At 34.8% G+C, this 27,041-nt stretch overlaps 1 protein-coding gene across 2 annotated transcripts; it reads right to left on the reverse strand.

Moving 5' to 3' along the window:
* Positions 1 to 507: 507 nt before the first annotated feature.
* On the reverse strand, positions 508 to 26,054 carry LOC120431403 (uncharacterized). 2 transcript variants are annotated; one of them, XM_039596530.2, is made up of 4 exons: positions 25,300 to 26,054; positions 10,450 to 10,596; positions 10,158 to 10,274; positions 508 to 1,065 (listed from the first exon to the last, which is right to left on the reverse strand). In XM_039596530.2, exons 1-4 carry the CDS (start codon positions 25,498 to 25,500, stop codon positions 925 to 927), a joined length of 606 nt encoding a protein of 201 aa, XP_039452464.1. In that variant the 5' UTR covers positions 25,501 to 26,054; the 3' UTR covers positions 508 to 924. The 2 variants fall into 2 exon arrangements, with proteins under 2 accessions (XP_039452464.1, XP_039452465.1); XM_039596531.2 differs by lacking the exon at positions 25,300 to 26,054 and adding an exon at positions 15,906 to 16,091.
* Positions 26,055 to 27,041: the final 987 nt, after the last annotated feature.

Raw genomic sequence — 27,041 nt, forward strand, 5'->3', positions numbered from 1 at the left:
GGAGAATTTTTTAAATTAATTTCAGTTGATTTTCATTGAAAATTCGATTTTTTGATAAAAAATGCCTTCTGATTTTCAGGCCGACTTTGAAGGGTGACAAAAACATTAAATAAAACTTGTACCAGCCTTAGTAAATTTGAATACCAACTAACCGATCATTTCATCAGAAAGAGTAAATTTGATTACACTCTTGTCATTAGTTTTTTCCTCTACTTTATACCCTTTGAATACATAAAATTGATTTAAAAATTGGTACTTAATTTACAAGAACATTTTTGGAGTTTTTTTTTTTAAATGATCCAATAAACCAAATTGTCAGTTTATGCTTTTTGGGTGTTTTTTAGTACCCCTGACTCAAGGCAAAAACACCCAAAAAGCAAAAACTTGAAATTTGGTTAATTGGAACTTAAAAAAAAAACTCCAGATTTTTATTAAAATATGTTGGCATAATAAATCAAATTTGAGAAAAATAAAAAAAGTTTTTAAGTTAGTCAAAAATAATGCTGCATTCTTAAAAATACTGACCATGTTACAAAAAAAAGAAGAACAAAGTTAGAAGTTTGCTTTTGTCAATTTTCCCGGACACCCTACTGCTCGGAGGTGGAAAAGGAAAAGGGGTTCACAGATGGCGTTTGTTGGTTGCGATTTCAAGTAGATAGCCTACTTCTGATGTGTGTTGTGTGCTATCCGGGAGGTTATGGACGGTGTTTGTGATGTTCATCAATTTTTGTTTTGCATTTATGATTTCCTGCACTTTTCACATGGTATTCTCGTACGAATGTGAGGTTATGGTTGCACGTGGTTACATAACACGATTCTTCACGAAAAATACTGGGTTTTGAATGATTTCACTAGCACTTTCCGATTTCTTTCTCGTTCTGAAGGTGGGGTTTGTTTTTATGGGATATGTTTGTGTGTTTGTGGTCATGGTGTGGTCATTTTTTGGGAGATAAATGGTTGGGTTTTACTCACCTTCAGTTGATCTGCCGTTTGTGCCGAAAGGAGCTCCCTGCACATAGACTGGTTACCAGCCTCGACAGCAAGCAGGAGTGGTATTTTGCCTTTCTGTAAAAAATTGATCCTTACTATATCTTGCCAACATGGCTTATTTTTGCTTCTGCTTGCTGCCGCAGCTCTTCTTCTTTTATTCAGTGTCAAAAAATTGGTGGCCAGCTTCTGAACTTCAACCCGGTTACTAGGAATGGCCACGGTCCCTCCGCGTCGCGGCTGAACCGGACTCTTGCCAACCGTAGAATTTCGTTTGCCAGCAGGCCCGCCCACGCTGCGTCTCGGCGGTCCAAGGTTACTGTTCTTCCGAAGTGACACCGACCCCTGACCACTCGGCCCTGGCACTGGCCCCGGAACAAGTTGAGGTGGACCACTTTTGGTGCCTTCCGGTTCGGCTGCTTCATTTACCTCAATATTTTGCGCCAGAATGGCCGCCTGGAAGTCCACGCCGAGCGCCGACGTCGGCGTTCTGGAACCAGCCTCCGAGATCGAACCCTCGGGCGATCCATTATTTCCGGTGGCCGCCGCCGACAGCACTGCCGCTTTGGCCGGATTAAACTTCGCATACTTTGATTGTACATTCTGGAATCGCTTCACGACGTTAGACATGGTCTAACCATACCAACTGTCATTCTGAAACTACTGATGGGCGCAATTTCGCTTCGGCTCATTTCAGCGAAAAACGCGGGCTCGCGATTCCGGAATCGGTCGGTATTTATGCATACACACAGCGATACCAACGGAGTACCCTCCCCCCTTGGAACCCCCTGCTGACCCACCGTCAAACCAATCGGCATAACAACACCAAAATATCAAGAATGAAGCTCGCCCCGGTTGAAACCCTGAATCGGAATTCATAACCTCACTACCAAACAAACAGACACTCGCGCGGGACTGTCCTCGGTGAGGTGGTGCCCCCTCCAGGGGTGGCCTCCCGACCGTCGTCGTAGCCAAAGTCACGGACCACCGTTCCGATGATAGGTTCGGGAATCATTTATTTTTGCCAACTTTTTTTTCTAAGCTTCGCTGTATTTGGTGGAAGAAACAAAATATTGAAATTTTTGCAAATAAACGGATATCTATATCGTAGGACGACGCCGGATTGGGCGCAGTGGCGTAGGTTCGATTGAAGGATTTTTTTATTTATATTTTTATAATTTTCGATTTAATTTATGCAACATAACGTCATGATTCGAATTCCCGGACGCTTCGAAACCCGGACACTTTATCTTGTTTTATCAATTATTTGGATATAAGTTCGCATTATGAATGTCAAAACTGTGTTATTTGATGAATTCTAACATCAACTTTCATTTAAAGATTGTTTGGACGCTGTAGTTAATGCCAAAACAATTGAATAAAATAAAATTATTAGTTAACCAAAAATGTGAAACATTTCAACGGAAATATTTCATAGGCGTACGAAGCACCGGGAAGGCAAAGCAGAAATATATGTTTTTGATTTTCTTAAATTCTAGCCATTTTTGTATAAACTATCGATTATTTTGATGTTAACAGTTTATTTGTGACCTAAAGAATGCCATTCACAAACATTTCAGTCCAAATTTGTGCAATTCATAAGCAAAAACGAGTGTCCGGAATTCGAAGCAGAAGTGTCCGGATTTCGAATCAGCTTTTAACAGTGTCCGGGATTCGAAGCACAATAAGTCATTTTAATTTTCAAATTCTGATGAAAAATTGTTAGAAAAGTCATATTTTGCATGCATTCTCTTAAAACTGACTATTTATACTAAATCCTGATGATATTTCTACATTTCCAACTTATTACATAATTTTTTGCCAGCTATAACAAAAATAATATGGTACTAAGTGTCCGGATTTCGAATCATGACGTTAGTAAAAAATACACAAAAAATGTACAATAAATATTGGTGAAAAATTAATTATCTAAAGAACTGAATATATTCAACGTGTATAACTATTTCAACTGTCTAACATTACAAAAGAAATATTCTGGGTTGGCCAAAATAATTATTAGTTGAAGTCAAAACTCGATGAACACCTGAACTACTTAGCTAGCGAAAAAGTCGGAAATGTGAAACATTTTTTTTCAATTTTGGATTCATTTCAGCTTTTGAAAATAAAAGATCGGTAAACTTAATTATCAATAGATTTCAAAAATGAATAAATTACCATTTTTCAGATCTTCAAAGTGATACAAAATGCAATGCAATCTTTGATGAGTTCTTATTTTAAATAAAATTATAAATTTCTATATCACCAGTGTTTTATTGGAATTTACCAGTTCTGCTCCGGGATGTTACATTTGCAATTCAGAATTCATAAGTGGTGGTGCATATTTCTCTCTTAACAAAAATAAATGTTGGAAAAATCCCTTGGTTCTAGCAAAAATATCGTGCTATTACCAATATTTATGCTTTGTTTAAAGATTGAAACATGCTTTGAAAAAATCTCAACTTGTCATATTTTTATTTTATTATAGAATGTCCAAAATCCAGAGGGAAATCAAAAGAATTGATGAGCCCTCATATTTTTGATTAAAACCTGGCATACGGTGAAAATCTTTGTAATCAAGAATATCGGAAAGGAAAGTTTTAAAATAGGATACCCAACCATTTAAACTTGCAAAATTGGTTATTTAATATTGGTTTTTAATATTTTTGTTGATAATAATAAAAATTAAACAAATTCAACAAATAGCAATTTCTTAATGTGGGTTCCAAGAAATAAAAATTTAGAAAAACAGAATGATGAATGAATGAAATATAGATTTTGATTTTTCTAAAAAAAAGTCATCCCACAAACTCGGAAAACTTTTGTGGTAATTTGTCAAAAGGATGCAAAATGCAACTTTTCTGTCGTCACTGCTATTTTAAGGACCTTCATTTGGACATTCTCTTGCTATTTCACTAGTAAAAATAGTATCTTTTGAACAAAAACATAATTTCAAGACTATTTTATCCAGAGCAGCAAAACACTGCCTAAAAATTGCCTGTTCCATAATTGTGGGATGTCATTGTGCCTCCCACAATATTTACTCCTGACCAATTATCTGAGATTTCGGTCATTCGATTTTATTTTGTATTTTTTAATCCAGCTGAAACTTTTTTGGTGCCTTCGGTATGCCCAAAGAAGCCATTTTGCATCATTAGTTCGTTCATATAATTTTCCATACAAATTTGACAGCTGTCCATACAAAAATGATATGTGAAAATTTAAAAATCTGTATCATTTGAAGGAATATTTTTATCGATTTGGTGTCTTCGGCAAAGTTGAAGGTATGGACTGCACTGAAAAAAAATTATGCACCGTAAAAAAATTGTTATTTTTAATTTCACTTTTTGTCACTAAAAATTGATTTGCAAAAAAAAACTATTTTTAATTTTTTTTAATTTTTCGATATGTTTTAGAGGACATCAAATGCCAACTTTTCGGAAATTTCCAGCATGGGCAAAAAATCTTTGAGCGAGTTATGAATTTTTGAATCAATACAGATTTTTTCAAAAATCGAAATATTGGTCGCAAACAATATTCAACTTCATTTTTCGATGTAAAATCAAATTTGCAATCAAAAAGTACTTTAGTGAATTTTTGATAATGTGCACCGTTTTCAAGTTAAAGCCATTTTTAGGTAACTTTTTTGAAAATAGTCGCAGTTTTGAATTTTTTTAAAAAAGTGCCAATGTTTGCCCACATTTGATTTTTTTTTTGAAAAGCTGTGAAAATTCTCAATATTTTGCATTATTGAACTTTGTTGATACGACCCTTAGTTGCTGCGATATTGCCATGTAAAGGTTTAAAAATAGAAAAATTGATGTTTTCCAAGTCTCACCCTAACAACCCACCATTTTCTAATGTCGACTAATGGTCCGATTTACAATGTTAAAATATGAAACACTCGTGAAATTTTCCGATCTTTTCGAAAACAATATTTAAAAAAAATGTAAATCAAGACTAACATTTCAAAAGGGCGTAATATTGAATGTTTGGCCCGTTTTAAATGTTAGTCTTGATTTTAAATTTTTGAAAATATTTTTTTCGAAAAGATCGGAAAATTTCACGTTGGGTTGTTTAAGTGAGACTTTGAAAACATAAATTTTCCTGTTTTTTTTTACCTTTGCATGGCAATATCTCAGCAACTAAGGGTCGTATCAACAAAGTTCAATAAAGCAAAATATAGAGAATTTTCTCACACAAAAAACACCAGTTGAAAAAAAATTGCGACCAATATTTCGATTTTTTGAAAAAATCTGTATTGATTCAAAAAGTTATAACTCGGTCAAAGATTTTTTGCCCATTCTGGAAATTTCTGAAAAGTTGGCATTTGATGCCCTCTAAAACATATCGAAAAATAAAAAAAATTAAAAATAGTTTTTTTTTGCAAATCAATTTTTAGTGACAAAAAGTGAAATCAAAAATCACCAATTTTTTTTACTGTGTATCATTTTTTTCAGTGTATTCCATATCCATACCTACAACTTTGCCGAAGACACCAAATCGATCAAAAAATTCCTTCAAAAGATTAAGATTTTCGAATTTTCACATATCATTTTTATATGGACAGCTGCCAAGTTTGTATGAAAATATTTATGATCGAACTAATGATGCAAAATGGCTTCTTTGGGCATACCAAAGGCACCCAAAAAGTTTCAGCCGGATTAAAAAAAACAAAAATTAAAATTAAAGAAAAAAGACTGATTCCGTAGAGAACTGCTCTCCTGGAGAGATCCACAGATTGTTTACATCTGTAAGAAAAAAGTCTTCCGAATTTGAGGATTTCAAGGGTCAATGTTTTTCTATAAAAACGTGATATAAAACGTAAAAATGTACAGCCGGTCTATACATCAATTGAAAGATCGCAAGAAAAGCTTTCGCATGAATGAAAAAGCAAATCGATTTTCTATGATTTGTTGAACATTGGCAGATCTATAAACTGTTCCGAATACGAGGGATGACTGCAGAACTTTTTTTTTTGAGATTTCTTATTATGTATTTACTTGTTTGTATATACTTTTTCCATGCATTCCCTTTTTCAGTTTTTCAAAAAAAAGGAAACCATGCAATTTCGTGGGCTGATCATGATAAATGAACAAATGGAATTAAGAATTTTACAAAATACTCTCGAAAAGACGAGAAAATTTCCAATAATTTTTATATTTTGACAAATTTGTTCAGACTGCTGTTTGCTTAAATAACGCCTCTTTAAGTCTAATTTTTTTTCCCAGTGTCACTTCGAATAGCTCTTAAAGTATTGGTCATATTTTCAAAAAAAATGAGCAATTTCCTATTCAATTCTATCAAGGTATTTCAAAATTTTAATCAAAGCTTCTATTTGAAAATAACAAATTACAGCTTAAGGCTTTTTAAATGTGAGACGAGAAAAAATACTATGAAAAGTGTATTTCCGAAAACGTAACGAATTTCTAAAGAAGGTGTTTAAAATTTCATGTTTTAAGTTATATGTACAGTCCAGACTCGATTATCCAAAGGCCTCGGGAAAATTTAACTTTGGATAATCACAACTTCGGATAATCTCTTTATTTTGATTGTTTAGTTTAAGTATTACAGTCTCAACTCATTTATCCAAAGTTTCGATTATCCGAAGTTTTTTTTTCGTATTTTTAACTATTTTCTAATTAAAACATCAAATTTGAGTTCTGCGATCCCATTTTAGTAAAATTTGAATGGTTGCAAAATTAAAATAGGAGTTTATGCAACATGTTACAAAAAGATATCCAACGAGGTTCACCGAGTTGGATAAATACGACGAGTGATGAAAAAATCAAGTTTTGCAAACCCATTCATACAACTTTTTTTTTTGCAATTCCGAAAAACACCCTTTGAACAGAATTGTCCATGCATTGAGTCAATGAATCGTTTGAAAAATATTTAAAAAAATATTGAAAAGTATAACTTTTACTAACAAGTGCTGAAAAGTAGAACTTTTCAGAATTTGTTTTGAAAAGGGTTACTATTCGATTCTGCTATTTTTGGTACAGAAAAGTAGGCTGTTTCGTCGTGACAGTTAAAGTAAGTAGTTTCACTACGGAATTGCAAAAAAAAAAATGCATTTTTTTCCACTAACTGAGACAACTAACAAAAAATTTTTTTCGTGATTTGATTTACCGAAGTTTCGATTATTTTCCAAGGCCCTCGGATAATCGAGTCTGGACTGTACACCTAGGCTACTACAAATTAATTTTAAATCCAAGATAGCGACCAAAAAGACGGTGATAAAATTTTGAAAAAATGCATTTGTTAATTTTTAGGGCAATCAACCATTTAAATTTGACTAAAATAGGGTCGCAGAATTCAAATTTGATGATAAAAGTATGAAAATACGAAAAACAATATTTTTTGTTCATGATTCGATAATCCGAAACTTTGGATAGTCGAGTCTTGACTGTATAATAATTCCTTGAGATCATTTTTTTTATTGCGAGTGTGAAAATGTAATCGAAGTTGGATCTGAAAATCTTATATTTTACATGAAGAATGAACTTTAAATAAAATAGATGTATCGGAAAAGTTTCATAAATTTGAAGCAAATTTATGTATACACGAAGGATTACCAAGTTTAGTGAATTTAGTCAAAAAGCTCGGAAATTTTAATGCTGCTTGTTGGTATAAGTCAATTCTTGTCCATGTTTGCGATTCTGTATGGTATCTCACAGTGAGTATTTCTCTACAAATAAACACCCAATCAACTGCGATACACTTTCAACACCCGCTGGCCACCAGTTAGCAGTGCAATCAATCGAACCACACGCGATCAAATGCTTCGAAACCTTGTGCCCCAAAAAATCAGCCCTACCCTCTAGCATAAAACCTGATCACGTTGAAAAAGATAAACACCACAAGCATAAAGCATAAAACACATTTCTGTATCGAAAAATAGAACTCCACCCTCCCCTCCCAGACTGGGTGGCAGACGCATTAAAAGAAAAAGACTAGCACCGTGTGACATGCGTGACAGTCGGGAATCTTTTTCCGGCACTTTTCACCTAGTTTTCAACTGCCTTTCTTTTGGTTTCGCACGCTCAAACTTTTCCACGTTACCTCATCACGCCTCAACAAGTCAGCTTGGCGAAAGTTGAAGAACGATTTTTGCCTTGGACGATACCTCATATCTTGGCGGAGGAAGTCAACTTGGAACTGACCAGTTGGGGACATTTCTGAGGGTGGTCAAGCCCAAAAGGTTCAATCAAGATTTGGGCTGGTCAGGAAGTTGAGCAATGCTAATTAAGGTGCAAGTTGCACTGTTGTGGCAAAATGAGTCATTTTTTGCCTATTTGAAATGAACTTTAATCACGCAGTGCTGCTAAAAGTTGACCAAAGTTGGAGGGTAATAACGAACCAAGCCCATTTGGCCTATTATGAGAAAGTTCGAAACTCAACCAAGGTGAACAAAACGTGTCAAAAGTAACATATGGCCGTTACTCTTCACGATGGATTCCGTTATTGATCCAACTGAGCCTGGTTTTTCTGGCACTGGTGTGAGAGCTCAACATGCAAGTTGATTTGCCTAGTGTGAAGCTACGTTTACACGTGCAGTAAGTAGCAATATGATTGCTCCCAAATTCAAACAAATTGATATTTTATGAGAAACAACTGAAGATTTCTCCAAAAGCAACCATTTAATGGGCGTAAAGTTCGCGCCAAAACCTGACACGGCCAAATCTAGTTTTCTTGGAGAAAAAAAACTTCCAGAACCAACTTTTTGGCGCGCGTAAAAAGTTCCAGGTTCACGGAAGACCCGACTCAACGAGGGTGGAAAATTTCAGAAAAGTCTTGCGTAGGGTAAAGGAAGCACAACTGTCACTACCAAACATTCTTTTTAAATGTTGTTTAAAATTAATCATGAAATGTTTTCAATTTCAGATCTCATACAACAAATTTCATAGAAAAGTAATGAATATTTTTTTAGTTTATACAACTTTACTCTATACTTATTCCCGATTGAAGCAAAATAATCATAAAAAAGTGCGCGAAATACCGTACCGACACCGGATATCGATCCGTTGTTGACCCGAACTTTACCGAACCGATTGTTCATGAATGTGTTGTCCGTGTAGGCGTATTGGTGCAATCGAATCCATTGGCGGATATGAATTTGGAAAATGGAGGAGAAATCCCTGTAAAAGTCGTATCAATGAACTGCGCACACTTGTAAAGTTGTCAACGATTACTTTTACTTAAGAGACTTCAACGAAAGGTAAGAGTGGAAGTTTTTAATATTCTTAAAAACATCAAACTTTTTTTTTAATGACATTTCCAGAATTTTGTATGAAAGTTAAAACTTTGAATTTTAAAATATCTCATTATTGGTCAGGAGGTTTCTTGGTCCAAATGAACTGATATATTTTTTTTTATTTGGACTCCCAGCCATGATAGAATTGTTCCAAAAATTTCAATGTTCGAAAAAATGTCAAAATCTTATTGTTTTAAAAATCCATCCATAACTTCTTATCGTTTAAACCGATTTTAGCTCTCCTGTGCATTTAATGACTAGCCTAATCTAGTAAAATACCGTTTTGGCCGTGTTTGGACCAGAGAGTCTTATTAAATTTATATTGTGTTGGTGTCAAAACATCAGTTATAAAAAGATTTAATTTTGGTTCAATATAACATATTTTCCAAAGTAATTTTACCACTAATGACGCAAATAATTTTTTTTTGTTGGTGTTTACCTCTAATAATTATTCGGTGAACACAAATCAGTAAAAAAAAAAGTTAAAAAAAAACAATCGATTTTCGAAAACCACGCAATCCCCTTTTGGATACTTTTACACTATGTTGCCCCTGAATGTAGGTCGCGTGAACAGTACCACCTGTCAATTGTTTATCACCCATCGAACCACTCCCCACCCACCCTCTACTCATTCAAACATTGTCAAAATTCCACCAGAAAAATAAGCATTACAAATACCACCAGGAACAAACTGTTACCAATGGAAACCTTTGTAACGCGATTCAAACAATGTGTACTACACTCCGAAAAATACTTCCGTAAATTGCGCATGTCTTACTTCCGATCGTTGATTCACACTGAATAAAAGAAGGAGTAGAAGCAGTAGGGCAGCACCTGATTGAGGCATTCACGTTAACGAGAGATTAGCTGTGATTAGCTGAAAGATAATTGTCAGCCCCGCAGTACTAGTACTTACACCGTCAGTCTTTGCTCGAATATCCTTACCGGCCGCCGTCAACAGAGCCCGTAAAATGGCGGTTGCAGTGCCGGTTTGTCTACTAGCTACCAAGTGAACAGCCGTTTGTTGCCGTGACTAATTGGGTAGAGGAAAAAAAGAGGGTAGAACAAAGTACACAGATTAATCAACGATTAACGCTAATTGGACGCGGAAAGCAAGTTGTTTCCCTAAGAAAAAAAAGCGAGGCTCAGCTTGACTACAGTGACTTCATAATCGCACGGAAACCCTCCGAATCCTGCCTGTAACTTACCCCCGGCGGGCCAAGGAGCCCCTCCGGTAGCAGTTCGCCCACGTACTGCTCATCCTCGCAGACCAACCGTTGGAAGATCTTGAAGAACGCTTCCTCCTTGGCCACCTGCAGCTGTTGCTCTTCCTCGACGGCATTGAGAATCGCTTTCTGTAAGGGGGAGGAATGGTTACGTTGTGGAAGACGGCCGCAGCTAAAGAGGAGCTTTGCTGGCCGCATCGATCGTGTTGTGGGGATTTTTAAGAGACATAAATTTTACTGTTTCTGGAATAATTGAAGCAACATTTTTTTGTTGGTTTGGTAAAAATAAAAATTGAAGAGTAAAATTTTTTATTATAAAATAAATAGGAAAACTTTTACTTAGCATGGTTTTCAAAAATAGAAACTTTATTTATATCTTCAATCGAGATTTTAAGTGAATTTACTGAATTAACCGTCGAAAATCATAGAAAAAATAAAGTAATGACAACTATTTATGCATCAATAGTTCCGTTTTAAACAAATAAACGTTCAAAACAAGATTTTTTTTAATAGGTTTATACTAGAAATTGCAAAATATGTCCTATCAACATAATCAGACCATATGACTTGCTTGGTCAAATGTGTTGTTTTTTTAAGATTCTGAATTGGATACGAAATTTAAGGTTGATCAAGTGGTTGAAGTTCGCAAACATAATATTCAATTTTAATCACGTTAAGAATATTTGTCTATTTTCTTTTTAATTTTCAACGATTTTTAAGCATTGAGAACATTTTAATCAAGTTTTTTTTATTTAAGTTTCTTTTGTATTTTCTTGATTGTATAGCATATTACGAAATTGATTATTAAAAAAATAGCAATTTTTCCAATCATTTACTCAATACATAGGGATAATTCTCTGTACCTGTCTATAATCTAAACAGTAAACACAAAAACATGCCTCATTGCACCAATAATACATTTTCTAACTATTCATTGTTTTTTTTTTTTTTTTTTTTGACAACTCAACTTTTTTCTCTTAGCTCTGGCCGAGTTCGAAAAAAAAATCCGTTTTCTCAATGTCTAATGAATTTAAAAAAATATATGCATTCCAACTACGTACAGCTTTTGAAAGTTGCATTGAAAGATTGATAATAAAAAAATCCCACCCACCTCCCAGCGACCCTTCAAAATGGCCCGAAAAATCATGGGCAAAAAAATCCTTAAACTTCGAAATTTCAATGGAAATTTAAGTGCAATCAGCTGAATTCATAATGCATTCCCCTGCGTTTAAATCATTTTGAGCATGTTTGGGTTGTAAATCATCATTGTAAACATCTTTTGAATTTTTGAAAATTTTAGATGTGAGCAACTCTCTAAGAAATCGGCCGATTTCAACCATTTTTATTTTTTTTTATTTGACCTCAACTTAAAATATTTTTTTCAAAAGGATCGAAAAATTTCACGATTGAAAATCGGACCATAAGTTGCTGAGATATCGTCATTAGAAAATGGTGGGTTGTTTTGGTGAGATTTAGAAAACTTCAATTTTCGTGTTTCTTTTTCTTAAAGCGGCTCTATTTCAGCAACCCGAGGTCTAATCTTCAATATCTCTTAGACAATTTTATAGCAAATTTTCTGAACTTTAAAAAAAATATTTTTAGAAATGGTTACTCATGGTTACTATTTTTAAAAATCAAAAAAACTGCTAATATTTCGCTAAAATCGAACATTCGGTGGCTATATCTTGAAAACAGAGCCCTTTATCAAAAAATCTGTAAAGTACTTTTTGATTGAAAATTCAATTTTGCATTAAAAATAATGTCAAATTTGTTTTTGCATAAAACTTCGATTTTTTTCCAAAAATCACTATTTTTTTACCAATTCATAACTCGGCGGCCATGTTTTTCTATGGCTCAAAAGTTGCGGATTTTTGTCCCCTAAAACATATCCAAAAATCTCGTAATTCAAAAAATATGTATTTTGGGAAATCGAGTTTTAGTGAAAAAAAAGTTGATAAAAAAATCTGCAATTTTTTTTCGTGTACCTATTTCTTTTTTTTCAAAAGTCTTCAACAATACCTACAACTTTGCCGAAGACACCAAATTGATCAGAAAATTCACTCAAAAGTTACAGTTGTTTGAATATTTACATACAATTTTTGTATGGACAGCAGCCAAAATTGTATGGAAACTTATATGGGTGTACCAATGACGCAAAATAGCTTATTTGGTCATAGGAAAGGCCCCCACAAAGTTTGAGCCAAATAAAAAAATACAAATAAAATCCATATCCGGTTTTGGTAGAGAATTACTCATGTGTAGAATCGCAAAAAGTTTTTTTTTTTGCATTTTTTTTTTGTTTTCGTAAAATTATACTTTTTTTTGAAAAATAATGATTGCAAAACAACTGAACTAGTGTAAAATGCATTTTAAAACTCTGTTCTCATTGAAATTTTGAGATTATGGCATGGTATTTACATTTTTATGTTTTTGTATTTTTTGTATTGATGAGGACTGTGCAGAACAAATAAGTTTACGAAAAACCTGCCGATTTTGTAATGTTTTATTTTCGAGATATTTTGACATGTTTTAGGGGACCAAACCTGCAACTTTTTGGAGTCATAGAGAAGTATGGTCAAAAATTTCACCACCAAGTTACGATTTTTTGAAAAATAGTGATTGTTGGAAAAAATTAAAATCATACGTAATATTTGTTTAGCCTTATTTATTATGTTAATTTAAAGTTGTTGTCGAAAAGAACTTTACAGATTTTTTTAAGGGCCCCGTTTTCAAAATAAAGCCACCAAAACTTGGATTTCAGATAAATATTTGCAATTGTTCGATCATTAAAAATAGTGACCATGTGTGACCATTTCTGAAAATATATTTATTGGAAAGTTCAGAAAATTTAAAATGAAATTGTCTAAGAAACATTGATTATTGGACCTCTGGTTGCTGAGATACAGCAGCTTAAAGAAAAATTAACAGGAAAAATGAAGTTTTTCAAGTTACCCAAACAACGCTCCATTTTCTAATGGCCTATCTACAATCACTTAGCTTAGAATAGTTAAGTAAAGTAAAACTTAGAAAATGTACACAACTTACGGCCGTCATCCACAATCAACTTAGAAAATTTGCTGGGCTGATATACGTTGCTATGCAGTTGTTTGTTTACCTTTGGTATGGAAACGTCAACTTACCGTAGATTTTGAAATTTTCCAAACCATACGTCAAGTTTCTAATTTTATTCTTTTTCATTGTAGAAGATCAGATTCATTTCCATTGATTCAAACTCCTAAGCTAAGTGAAATTTTCTAAGTTAAGTGATTGCAGATAGGCCATAATGTCAATGTCTCAGCAACTAATTGTTCGATTTTCAACGTTGAAAATGGAAAACTCGTAAGATTTTCCAATCGTTTCAAACACAATATTTCACTGAAATCAAACATTCGGTGGATTTTTCTTGAAAATTAGGCACTTTATCAAAAGATATGTTGTGTACTTTTCGATTGCATATTTCAATTTAAATAAAAAAAGAACAAACCATTCGCATTCGACGTGGTTCCCAAACGGTGCTATTGAATTGTTTGAAGTTTCGATAAGTAGTTCAAAAGTTATGTATAAAAAATTGTTTCCGCATATTTTCGGAAATTGAATAAATGGCAGGAAATCACACTAAATATCATCATATTATATATCGTTGGTTAGGTCATCAGAAGACCATTCCAACGAGCCCAAAACATTGAAGATCTGGCAACCCTGCCGCGAGTTATGTTCATTTAAGTGATCTTTATGTACTTTTTTGTAGCCGGATCTCACTTAAATGTATGTAAACTAAGTCTAGATCCGATTTCCGACCCATCGTTGATTATGTTATCAAAATACCTTTCCAACGAGTACATAACATTGAAAATCTGGCAGCCCTGCCTTGAGTTATGACCACTTAAGTGATATTTATGAACTTTTTTGTAGCTGGATCTCACTTAAATGTATGTAAACAATGTCCAGGTCCATTATCCAACCCTTGTTGGTTTAAGTATAAAAATATCTTTCCAACGAGTCCAAAAAATTGGGAATCTGGCAACCCTGTCTCAAGTTATGACCGCTTAAGCGATATTTATGTACTATTTTTTAGTCGGATCTCACTTAAATGTATGTAAACAATGCCCTGATCGATTATCCGACCCATCGTTCCGGATCTTAGAAAAAAATATGAAATTTGTATCTGAAATTTGTATCTATGCGGGTTTTGTCCCTTAAAACATTAAAAAAATCCAATAAAAAAAATTATGAATTTTGGAAAATTGAGTTTCTGTGAAAAAAAAATATGAAAAATTGGCAAGATTTTTTTCCGTGTGTCTTTTTTTCTAAATAGTTTTCATCAATATCTAATACTTTGCCGAAGACACCAAATTGATTAAAAAAATCCTTCAAAAGTTACAGGTTTTCAAATATTTTCGTATGTATTTTTTTTGTATAGACAGCTCCCAAAATTGTATTGAGACTTGTTTGAGCTCATAGGAAAGGCCCCACAAAGTTTGAGCCAAATCAAAAAATAAAAATGGTTGAAATTGGTCGACTTCGTAGAGAATTGCTCTGAACGGTTACAGCGTAATATTTATTAAACTTGTTTCCACAAATATTTACACCATACATCACTCGCAGTATCGAATCCTTCATCTTCATTTTGGCCCTGAACTTATCCATGCTGAATGTCTCAAACTTCTCTCCTTGTGATCAAGTAGCAGTCACTTTCCAGCTGTACACAATGTTGTAAACAGAACACTTTATCTCACTGCACTAGCCCATGTACCACCACACGGCTGTGTAGTTCAACTATTCCTGCTTTGGTGCTTCTAGTGAATGCAATTCGTGTAGTCAGCCGGAACCTTCCGAAAAAAAATACCGGAATGCAGAACACTAATATGACCCTTTTGCCTCGATTGGCTGTTCAATTTTTTTTTGCTGCCATCGAGTGGCCAACGTTGAAAAGTTTGGGGGTTGAGCTAAATGTTAGATTACGAATTTAGATCACTGTCAAAGTAGGCAAAACTATGAAGTATGGTCTAGATTTGATTTAGCGTGGGAGTCGGATAGCATTATGTGCTTTCACTAGGGTGCAGTTACAGAACCACCCTAACTGTTACGAAAAGCTGAGGAAAATAAATTCAAAAATTGATATATTTGCAGCATACTCGAACCAGTAATCGATTACATGGAATTGAAAGTCATGCTGAGGCAGCTGAGCCGAATTCATTGCAGTTAGTAACTCTTTGAATGCACTTACTGGATTTTTGGGTAACTTAGTTGATGGTCAATAAAAAGTTTGTTTGAACTTGACTGAATTATGCACCAATTTCAGCACTCGTTTTTAAAAGGTTCATTCCACTAAAAAGTACTCACACGCCAAACAATGTTCACACTAATATGTGTAAGATACGCTCATTAACACGACCCGCCAGCAACTGAAAGCTCCAGTTTTCCTTTCCAAAGCTTACCCAGGTCTCGGCTTGGTTCAAATCGAACAGCTTGGAAAACAGCTCCATTTCGGACCAAACCCGGATCGACAAACACACGAAATTACCGTTCCGTAAACTGGCGTAATTCGTCTGCCCCCCGGGCTTCATTCATGGCGAAAGTTTGCGCCAAATCCACGAGAAAACAGGATTCTCACCCATCGTGGAAATTACACCCCCAGGTTTGAGTTGATTGAACAAAGGAAAAAGTTTTCCCCCCTCAGCACAAAACAAATCAAATTGAAGTGCCACGTTTACTGAGCAGTTCTCTAGGATTTCGGTCATTCGATTTTTTTTGTATTTTTTAATCCGACTGAAACTTTTTTGGTGCCTTCGGTATGCCCAAAGAAGCCATTTTGCATCATTAGTTTGTCCATATAATTTTCCATACAAATTCGGCAGCTGTCCATACAAAAATGATGTATGAAAATTCAAAAATCTGTATCTTTTGAAGGAATTTTTTGATCGATTTGGTGTCTTCGGCAAAGTTGTAGGTATGGATACGGACTACACTGGAAAAAAATAATACACGGTAAAAAAAATTTGGTGATTTTTTTATTTAACTTTTTATCACTAAAACTTGATTTACAAAAAAACACTATTTTTATTTTTTTTTATTTTTTGATATGTTTTAGAAGGCATAAAATGCCAACTTTTCAGAAATTTCCAGGTTGTGCAAAAAATCACTGACCGAGTTATGAATTTTTTAATCAATACTGATTTTTTCAAAAAATCGAAATTTTGGTCGTAAAAATTTTTCAACTTCATTTTTCGATGTAAAATCAAATTTGCAATCAAAAAGTACTTTACTGAAATTTTGATAAAGTGCACCGTTTTCAAGTTATAGCCATATTTAAGTGACTTTTTTGAAAATAGTCGCAGTTTTTCATTTTTTTAAATTAGTGCACATGTTTGCCCAGTTTTGAAAAAAATATTTTTGAAAAGCTGAGAAAATTCTCTATATTTTGCTTATTCGGACTATGTTGATACGACCTTTAGTTGCTGAGATATTGCAATGCAAAGGTTTAAAAACAGGAAAATTGATGTTTTCTAAGTTTCACCCAAACAACCCACCATTTTCTATCGTCAATATCTCAGCAACTAATGGTCCGATTTTCAATGTTAATATATGAAACATTTGTGAAATTTTCCGATCTCTTCGAAAAAAATATTTTTGGAATTTTCAAATCAAGACTAACATTTCACAAAGGCCAAACATTCAATATTACGCCCTTTTAAAATGTTTGTCTTGATTTGAAAATTCCAAAAATATTTTTTTCGAAAAGATCGGAAAATTTCACAATTGTTTAATATATTATCATTGAAAATCGGACCATTAGTTGCTGAGATATTGACGATAGAAAATGGTGGGTTGTTTGGGTGAAACTTAGAAAACATCAATTTTCCTGTTTTTAAACCTTTGCATTGCAATATCTCAGCAACTAAAGGTCGTATCAACATAGTCCGAATAAGCAAAATATAGAGAATTTTCTCAGCTTTTCAAAAATATTTTTTTCAAAACTGGGCAAACATGTGCACTAATTTAAAAAAATGAAAAACTGCGACTATTTTCAAAAAAGTCACTTAAATATGGCTATAACTTGAAAACGGTGCACTTTATCAAAATTTCAGTAAAGTACTTTTTGATTGCAAATTTGATTTTACATCGAAAAATGAAGTTGAAAAATTTTTACGACCAAAATTTCGATTTTTTGAAAAAATCAGTATTGATTAAAAAATTCATAACTCGGTCAGTGATTTTTTGCACAACCTGGAAATTTCTGAAAAGTTGGCATTTTATGTCTTCTAAAACATATCAAAAAATAAAAAAAAATAAAAATAGTGTTTTTTTGTAAATCAAGTTTTAGTGATAAAAAGTTAAATAAAAAAATCACCAAATTTTTTTTTACCGTGTATTATTTTTTCCAGTGTAGTCCGTATCCATACCTACAACTTTGCCGAAGACACCAAATCGATCAAAAAATTCCTTCAAAAGATACAGATTTTTGAATTTTCATACATCATTTTTGTATGGACAGCTGCCGAATTTGTATGGAAAATTATATGGACAAACTAATGATGCAAAATGGCTTCTTTGGGCATACCGAAGGCACCAAAAAAGTTTCAGCCGGATTAAAAAATACAAAAATTAAAATTGAAGAAAAAAGACCGATTTCGTAGAGAATTGCTCTACTACGTTCTGGACGGGGATATTCGCCTTGGCAAACAGGAAGTCTAGTAGATTCCTTCTGCCTGAGTATGGGGAAGGCGCGCGCAAAATCCATCATGCACGAATCAATTTCAGGCCACTTTCACTTGGTGCAAGGTAAGGTACTGTATGTTGGGCCCAAACAAATATGCGGAATTTGCATAAAAATAAACTCAACATGGCAAAGCAAACCTTTCGACTATTTTGTTTGTTGTTTCAAATGGAAAAATAACTATGGGAACTGTGATTTCCTGCAAATGGGAAAAGTTCTCACCCATGTGCAAACTACATTCGATTCCATTCCATTCCGTCCATATCCATTCCATAGTGAAATTATGGATTGATCTGGAACAAAGCAGCATGTTCAAGTTGAAATTTGGAACGCATTTCTGTAACATGCGTTGCTTTTGAGTGACACTTGATCTGAATGTTTTAAAAGGTTTTAAAACCAAAGCTCACAGACTTTTAAAATTTGGAAATCCCGAATATTAGGCTGATTTTTGTTTGTAATAAAATTTCGTAACGTGGGGGCAGGGTTCGAAAAATCATTTTTTTTTTAAATTACGTAATAAAAGAACACTCCTAATAAAACAAAACAAAATAGGTGTACCGAGATCGAATCCCAAGATGAGCCTAATTGGTTGTGCCAGGTCCACTTGGCTTTAAAGTTCAAATGAGATTTAACCCGTAAAATCAGTGAGTTTTGTTTTTTTTCTGTTTTGAGTTGAGCCACTTAACGGTTTTTTAATTTTGCATAGCTCAGGCATGGAAAACTATGAATTAACCATTTTTTCTCATTTCAACCGATTTTAGTTGTCTTGGACGCAAAAGACTAGACTAACATTTGAAAAGGCCGTAAGAAAAAATAAAATGCTGTTTTGAAGGTCTCGGTACTAAAGAGCCTTTGTCTGAAATTACAGTAGATGTTCGGTAACTGGGCTGAGAACGTAGCCCAGTCACCGAATGTTGCTCGTTAACTGGGCTGAACATAAAATAACGAGGGGACCACCGATGCATAATATTTCCCAGATGAATTATAAAAAAAATTATCAAATTTATTTACAATGCTTATGTTTCATTTTTCTTTAATAGTGACTTGAAATTATATAAATTTTAGGAAAAAGTTTTTTTAATTCATTAAATACGATTTTTGTATCCATTAACCCCTCGGTCATTTTGGTTTGTTTTGGTTTTTTGACGTTTGTCTGCTTTTTAACTGGGCTACGGCCCAGTTATCGAGAGCCCAGTTAAAAAGCAGCCCAGTTAAACAACGCCCAGTTAAAGAACAACTGATGTATCTTTATCGGATTTCTCGGTCAATTTTATGCAATTTAAAAAAAGGTGATTCCAAGATACAATGTTTTGATACCAATCTGAGAACTTGTTTTTTTTTAATCATGCTGTTTTTGTGGAGAATTGCTGAATAATCGTTCTGGTACTTATTGATTTGCATTATTTTATGTGTTTATAGTTTTTTTTTTTTTTGCTTGTTTACCAAATTTAATTGATGACAATAGCAAAAAAATAATTTTTATCGAAAATAAATTTGTACCTACTTGAGTTAAATGATCAAAGGAACTAAATGATATTTGCAACATATACATATAAATAAAATTAGACTGTAAATCATTTTTAATTTATAATTTGGCTATCGATAAGCCCTAGATCAATCAAACAAAGTAGAAAGATCATACCTTGCAATTTAATATTGAAAATTTCAAACACTTTTGAATAATGTCAATTAATCAGAAACATATCTAGTTTGTCAATAAAGATCATTTTTGTATTTATCTCATTTTATTTAATTCCAAGATTGTTGAATAACATCTTTTCATAGTCTACATCTAAACGCAATGATCTTTAAAATTAAAAAAAATCTTTGTAAAAATAACAATGAAGGCTGCAGTTCTTAGTTGTTTTGTTAAACTTACAACATTTGTGGATTTTCTGGAAACATTTCATCGCAAACAACATGTCAGGCGTGTTGGTGAAGATGTGTCATTTCGTTACCAAGTAAAAAGCAAAGCAATCCACTTTAACGACCCCCGGGTCTTTTGTGGGCTCTGTTGCAAGTTTCTGCTCATTTCTAGGCGTCCCTAGGTTATGTGTGGTGTGTCAAAACCTTTTTTACGCAAATGGACCGACGTTTTACTTCCCCATCCGATAGAAGGCCAGGAGGATAAGGTGGGAATCGAACCCGCGACCTACAGAAACTTAGGGATCGGCAGTCGAAGCCGCTAACCACCGCGCCACGAGGCCCTCGATACCAAGATAGTGAAATTGAATCGATAATCTCTAGCAGGAGATATATTTATTGTGAGATACATTCTAACCACCAGAATCTGGGGCAAATCAGTTATGTAGAAACAAGCCTTGTCCGACAAACTTCGTTCTGCCTTTTTTTTAGTTTGTTGACGTTTTTTGCTTATTCAGCCTCCTGTGATCAAAATTTGATTTTACGTAACTTTTTCCATACAATTTGCCGATGCTTCGGAATCAGTTCCAGAGTGGCCAAAGTGTCAATCAGTTAGCGTATAAACCTTCCTTAGGCTTAACCGAACTCAATCTAATCTAATCTAATCTAATCTAATCTAACACAAACGCAGCCAGTCCGATGAAAGCATGCTGGAAAGTCTTGTGATTAGATTACGCCCCAAGCACTTTTCTTGTCATTATTAATAATTGTAGTACATCCGAGAACACCCGAAAATGTATTACAAAAATTAAAGCGGCCAGCCCTACTGCGTTGTGTTTACCGCAGAGAGGATTCTGAGAATGGATCACATTTCACAGAATCTACAGGGGAGGAAGGATGCGTGGACATACCGTACCAAACGCTCCGGTTTGTTATTGCGTTATTGTTGTGAAAGTTGTGTTTGGTGTAATAATATTTAGTACAATGTAATATAATAAAAGAATATAATCAATAACTTTTATTTTAGATAGTAAATTACCTTCGTAACCAGCTGAAAAATAATAAATTATTAAAGGAAATAAAGCAAAGCGTACAGCACAGCGTAGAGATTGAGATTGTAGAGATTGTATGAAATAATGTTTTTTTAATGGGAATTTTGTTAGATTAGATAGAAAGAATTACAAAGAAGAAAAGATTTAACGAAATTTAGAAACGTGAGAAAAATATTGAAATATTTTAGAAACAATTATAAGAAATTCTTTGCAAAGGATACAATCTGGAAGCACGCGTTCAATGTTCCAGGCAGCTCACAACAATCACCCTCGTACTCCTTCCTTAGGCTTAACCGAACTCAACGCAACAAAGAACACCTTGATCCGACGCTCCGTATTGAACTGATTCGCGTTCGAACAAAACCGTCGAAATTTTAGTTAGCTATTAATATTTTTATTTTTAGGAAAGCGACATTATTTTTTCAAGTTTCGCTGGTCAATAAATATATTGATATGAAACTTATTTTTTCTTATTTATATTGGACAAGTTATTGTGGTTGATTTTAAATCCAGAGAACAAAAAAGAACATGAAACGTCAAATTTATATTTATATGCTTTAAAGATATTTAAAACCTGTTGCCCCTGTTCAGAATGTAATCTACATTATCACCAGTGAATGGAAAATGGTTAATTGTATGATTCCAAGCTTTAAAACAATAACATTTTTTTTTTAATGTTATAATGACTTTTTCATAAATATCGCGGAACCCGAGAAAATTCGAAACTTGGGAAAATAGGACTCATTATCAAGTACAATAAAAAATCCAAACATTCAATATTACGCCCTTTTGAAATGTTAGTCTCGATTTAAAAATTTTGGAAATATTGTTTTCAAAAAGATTGGAATTTCACGAATGCTTCATATTTTAACATTGTACATCGGAACATTAGTTGCTGAGATATCGACATTAGAAAGTAGTGGGTTGTTTTTGTGGAACTTAGAAAACATCAATTTTCCTAATATTAAGTCTTTGCATAGTAATATCTTAGCAACTAAGAATCGTATCAACAAAATAAATAAACATAAATAAAAAAATAAATATTATATAAAATTCAAATTACAAGCCATGGTCTCAACATTTGAATGAAAAAAGTGATTTAAAATGCATTTTACACCTGCCCAGTTGTTTTGCAATCATTAGTTTTTAAAATATCCAAGTAGGGTAGGGTAGTCATCAGTGAAACACTTTTGGTTTTCAACTTTCAACGATTTTTCAATTTTTTTCATCAGAATGTTTTAATGAGCTTTTTGTTACATTTTCTTTCTTTTGATGTGTTCTAACATGGACCAAAATATGAGATCGATCCGACATCTACAGCCAGAGTTATTCAACTGTCTCATTGTAGACGCACTTGGCAGGAACAATGAGACAGCTGGGGAACAATGAGACACTGTATGAAAATCAATACTTTTCTTGTAAAACATCATGTTTTTGTATTGTTCCATTACAGGTTACTTGCCTTGAACATTTTAGAGCAATTGTACCAACATAAAAGTTTAATTAACAAAAGTTATACTAAAAAGTATTTAAATTTTGTTAAATCCATATATTTACACCAAATAACTTTGTATTTTTGTTTGAATGAGGTAAAAACTCTAGAAATATGCCAAAAATCACTTTCAATTCATGTTTTGGAAGATTTCCAAAGATTTTGAAAAGTTTAATGAAGAAAAATCGAAGTGCCTCATTGTTACCCATGGGCTGAATTGAGTGGGGAACAATGAGACAAGCCCTGGATTCTGGGTATATTCTTAATTTTGGCCAAAACTAATGAAAGGACATTGTAGCCCAACTCAATCCCTATGGAACGTCGAAAGAAATTTGAAGAAATATTAGTTTTGGTGTAAATGGCAGCCTACGAGCGAAAAAGTATTTTTTGTCCAAAATTTACTTTAACACCCCAGAATCAAACATTTATGAATAACTTTGTAAGGGAGCGTCCATAACCAAAGCCACTATTATTGCAGACGTATATCCAGTAGATACACCTTTCCCCCAAATATGAGCCTGATTGGTTGAAACTACGACTTGTGAGAGCCATTTTATCATTGTCCCCCGTGTCTCATTGATGACTACTCTACCCTATTGAAGAGATTTTTTTTTTCGTCGAAAAAAATCTTTTTGCGGTGCTGTACATTGGAATTTCACAAAAATTAAAAATATTTTTGATCGATCACAGACATGCTAAATATGGTTTTAAAAGCAAGAAATTGCATTTCTAATGGTTTTCAGTTGGCTAGACTTCTATTTCCTTAAAAATTTTGAAGTTTTTGTGAGACATTTTTTTTTGATTTTTCGGACCGATTTTGAAGGAGGAAGGGGCGACATAAACTTTTAAAAATATATGCAACGGCCTAACTCGGTCAAAGATTTTTTGCCCGTTCTGGAAATCTCAGAAAAGTTGATATTTGATATCCATATCAGAAAATAAAAAAAATAAAAATCTTTATTTTTGCAAATCAAGTTTTAGTGAAAAAAGTGAAATTCATAATCACCAAAAAATTACCGTGTATCTTTTTTTCAGTGTAGTCCTTATCGATATCAATAACTTTGCCGAAGACACCAAATCGATCAAAAAATTCCTTCAAAAGATACAGATTTTTGAATTTTCGTAAATCATTTTTGTATGGACAGCTGCCAAATTTGTATGGAAAATTATTTGGACAAACTAAATTTCAAAAACTATTTTGACTTCTTTCAAGAATTCTCCTAGGTGGGGTAAAATTACTGAAACAAATGAATGTTTAAACTAGCTTATTTACTGAATTGAAATCAAAAGTTTTGTTTTCACTAGTTTGATGATATTAATATTCTTTGCTAGTTAGTTAGTTGTCTTCATAAACGAAACTTTCAGCCAATAACACGAACACAAATACACGAATTCAAATGTATGCCTTATAACAATGCATCGCAATTGTATCTAGACATTTGACTGGTGCGTGAACCATCAACAAATCATTGCTTCAGTTTTTTTTCCTATTGTCAATCAGGCTTCCAACAGTCTACATAGTGACAGCAGATTTTCGCAGTATTTTAAATTGAACTCCACTGCGGAGTTAGCAATCACCGACTGTTCTTTACCGTATCAACATGAGTGATACGAACCTTTGCGACTGTGGGCAGGGTTATCAGGACATCGACCATCTCGTATGGGCGTGTCCAGATCACCATGTTCACAGAATTAAGCTGAAAGATACCCTCAGGGCCCGAGGAAGACCACCAGAAATCCCGATGCGAGACGCGTTATCTCAACTAGACCTTGATGTTCTCTATCCGATCCATCAGTTCCTCTTAGATTCCAAAATATCCATTTAGTTTTTCTTCAGTTAGTTTTCCTTCAGTTAGTTTTCCTTCTGTTAGTATAACTCGCCTTCGCACAAAGCCGTCGTTTCTGGTTTGCACCGGAAGCAAAGCAAGAACGCCCCAGCAGCTGGACACCGAGTTGCGGCTGAGGACAAAAGCAAAGGCCAGCAGAGCCAACCAAGACCCCTACACAATCCCCCTTCCCTTCCCACGCCTTGTCTTTAACATCAATCCCTTTCCTACTAACCCCGAGTAGGCCGCGGGTAATCGGCTCCCCTCCCACTAACATTTACACACAAGATCCTCTGTAATTATTAAGTCAAATGTAATTACAAAAGCCGACTCGGTCCTAACCAGGTCCCAGTACCGAAAAGGACCTAATAAAAATAATTTTACGAAAAAAAAAAAAAAAAAAATCACCGACTGTTGAAACGTTTAAGATTGAACCGTTCAACTTGTTAATTTTGTTCTACCGAACGATTTCCCTTGATGTTTTTAGGATTAATAAACATTATTGAACTTTTTTCATTGAAATAAAATCTTTAATGATTTATAAATCAGGTTTGATAACGTATGAAATCAAATGAACCAACATTAACGGTACCCTTACAATGAACCACCACTAAAATTTCAATTTACACCGCTCCAAAACCAACCCGTCGACAGTTATGACTCTATAATGACTGCTGCTAAAAATATCCAAATTTTCGACAGCCCAACCAAGGCTACCCGACAAGCACTATCACTAGCACCCCCTCTCTCTTCCAGTGCCGAACGCTTCTCGAACCAACGAAAACAAAACAAAAACTAGTTAATTGATTTCCACGATAGTCACTTTAACTGAGACACGATCGATGCGGCACAGCATAACATCAGACGCGTTTCACGCCGCACCTTGATCTTCCAAGCTTTTGTAAGTGACATGCCCTGCTGCAGTATTCTCAGCGCTAGTAGGTAGCAATTCCGGTACAATCCTTGCGCATAGTTCCAGCAATGTTCACAACCGCTCGGATGACCGTCACGACGACAGTGGAGTGCTTCGGTCAGTTCCTGAAACAACAACACTTCGGCCGGCAACCATTCGCGGCCAAGCATGGGTGCTTCCTGGTTTCAGCTGCAGCAATCCGGTCTCGACGCTTGGGGGTTAGTATCCTTTCAGGCGTAAAGCGGCCAGCACTGACATCTCGCGGGCAGTAGCTGAAGCTGGCGATTGGGAAGCTTTTAAAGGATTTCAATAGGTGGCACTGCACGTTACAGTTTACTGAAGTAATGCACGGCACGATTGGCACCCAGGATTTCCTGTGGCACGCCACGGAATTGGTTCTGCGGTAGCCGTTTAGCGGGTACTAAACAAACACGTGTCACGAATTAACGCTTGATTGGTACACTTGTAAAAAAATGCAAACTATTCCAAAAATCTTACATAACCACTACTTAATACAAAAGCCACTTTAAAAAAACACACTCCCAACCAAGATATCACATTCCGTCTAACAACTCGCGACACATCGGAATCTTCCAACGCCGGAAGTGCTTCGCTGCTCGAGGCGTAACCTGGTGCAGCAAAACGTCTACGGTTGGGAAAAGCCAAACTCCTACTAAATTAAAAGTGCAAGGGGAAGGCCCCATCTTCCGACATTCGGGTTCCGCGGGGCTGAAGGCTATAAAATCATAACAATCGCGACACGATAGAAAAAAATCGCGAATATATTCCGCTTCGGTTGTGCAAATAGCAACGAGACATCGGAAAACAACCGGGCGAACAAAAAAGGAAAAAAAGAAAACGACAAACCCTATATCGCTATATCGGGCTGAATTGAAGCCTCTTCGAACAACTTTTTTTATATTTTATATTTTTGTTGATGTTGCTGTTGCTGCTGCACCATCGCAGTGAAACCATCGCTCGACACACAATAATTCATAAACGTTTCCGACCCTTAGGCAGCGGGGGTTCGTTTGTGTTGGTTGCCGGGATTCGGGGGTTATAATATTCAATGAACTAGAGGCGAGCTCGCGAAAAACTAAACTTCAGACGACGTTCAAATTGCATACAGGTGAAGGGGCGCTATTTGGGGATGATCGTGTGAGGGGAGTTCATGGCGAGACAATGGCTGCAAAGAAGAAGGGTAGTTTGTCAATCCAGAGAGGTGCGGTGTTTGAAGGGATAATGAGGCTGAGTTACAATGTTGTAATAATCGGAATAGGGCTGTAACAGTGGTGTAACAGCTTTCACTCCCAGTAGGCCTGAGTTCAATTACAGTTGACCTGGTGGTATTTTCGAGACGGGATTTGACTAATCACGCCTTCTGTCGGATGGGGAAGTAAACGTTGGCCCCGGACTAACCTAATGGTTAAGTCCTTAGCTCAGTCCAGGTGTAGGAGGCGTCTTCTTAAAAGAGAAATCAAACATATGAACTAGAGTGCAGTGCAGTTAGGTTTCAATTTTCAGCAACCCATCAAACCGAAAACATAGCTCAAACTACACCCTCACCCTTTTCTTCGCCAATTCACAAACACACAGCCAAAAACGTTCCCTCGAATTCTTCACACCCACGCTCCGTGAGTCCACTACCCAAAACACCATTCCAAGGATCATCAGTTCAGTTTCATTATCTCGTACTTTCATTGGTCGGAAT

The sequence above is a fragment of the Culex pipiens genome, chromosome 2, assembly GCF_016801865.2.
Source record: "Culex pipiens pallens isolate TS chromosome 2, TS_CPP_V2, whole genome shotgun sequence".
NCBI lineage: Eukaryota > Metazoa > Arthropoda > Insecta > Diptera > Culicidae > Culex > Culex pipiens.

What these genes read in the sequence shown, in the direction of transcription:
- LOC120431403 (XM_039596530.2), bottom strand. Translation starts at nt 25,500, where the DNA reads ATGCTTGGCCGCGAATGGTTGCCGGCCGAAGTGTTGTTGTTTCAGGAA. An exon ending in GGCTCCTTGGCCCGCCGGGG is followed by an intron (nt 10,275 to 10,449) that starts GTAAGTTACAGG and finishes CTACCCAATTAG; the next exon opens with TCACGGCAACAAACGGCTGT. An exon ending in TTCGAGCAAAGACTGACGGT is followed by an intron (nt 1,066 to 10,157) that starts GTAAGTACTAGT and finishes AATTTTTTACAG; the next exon opens with AAAGGCAAAATACCACTCCT.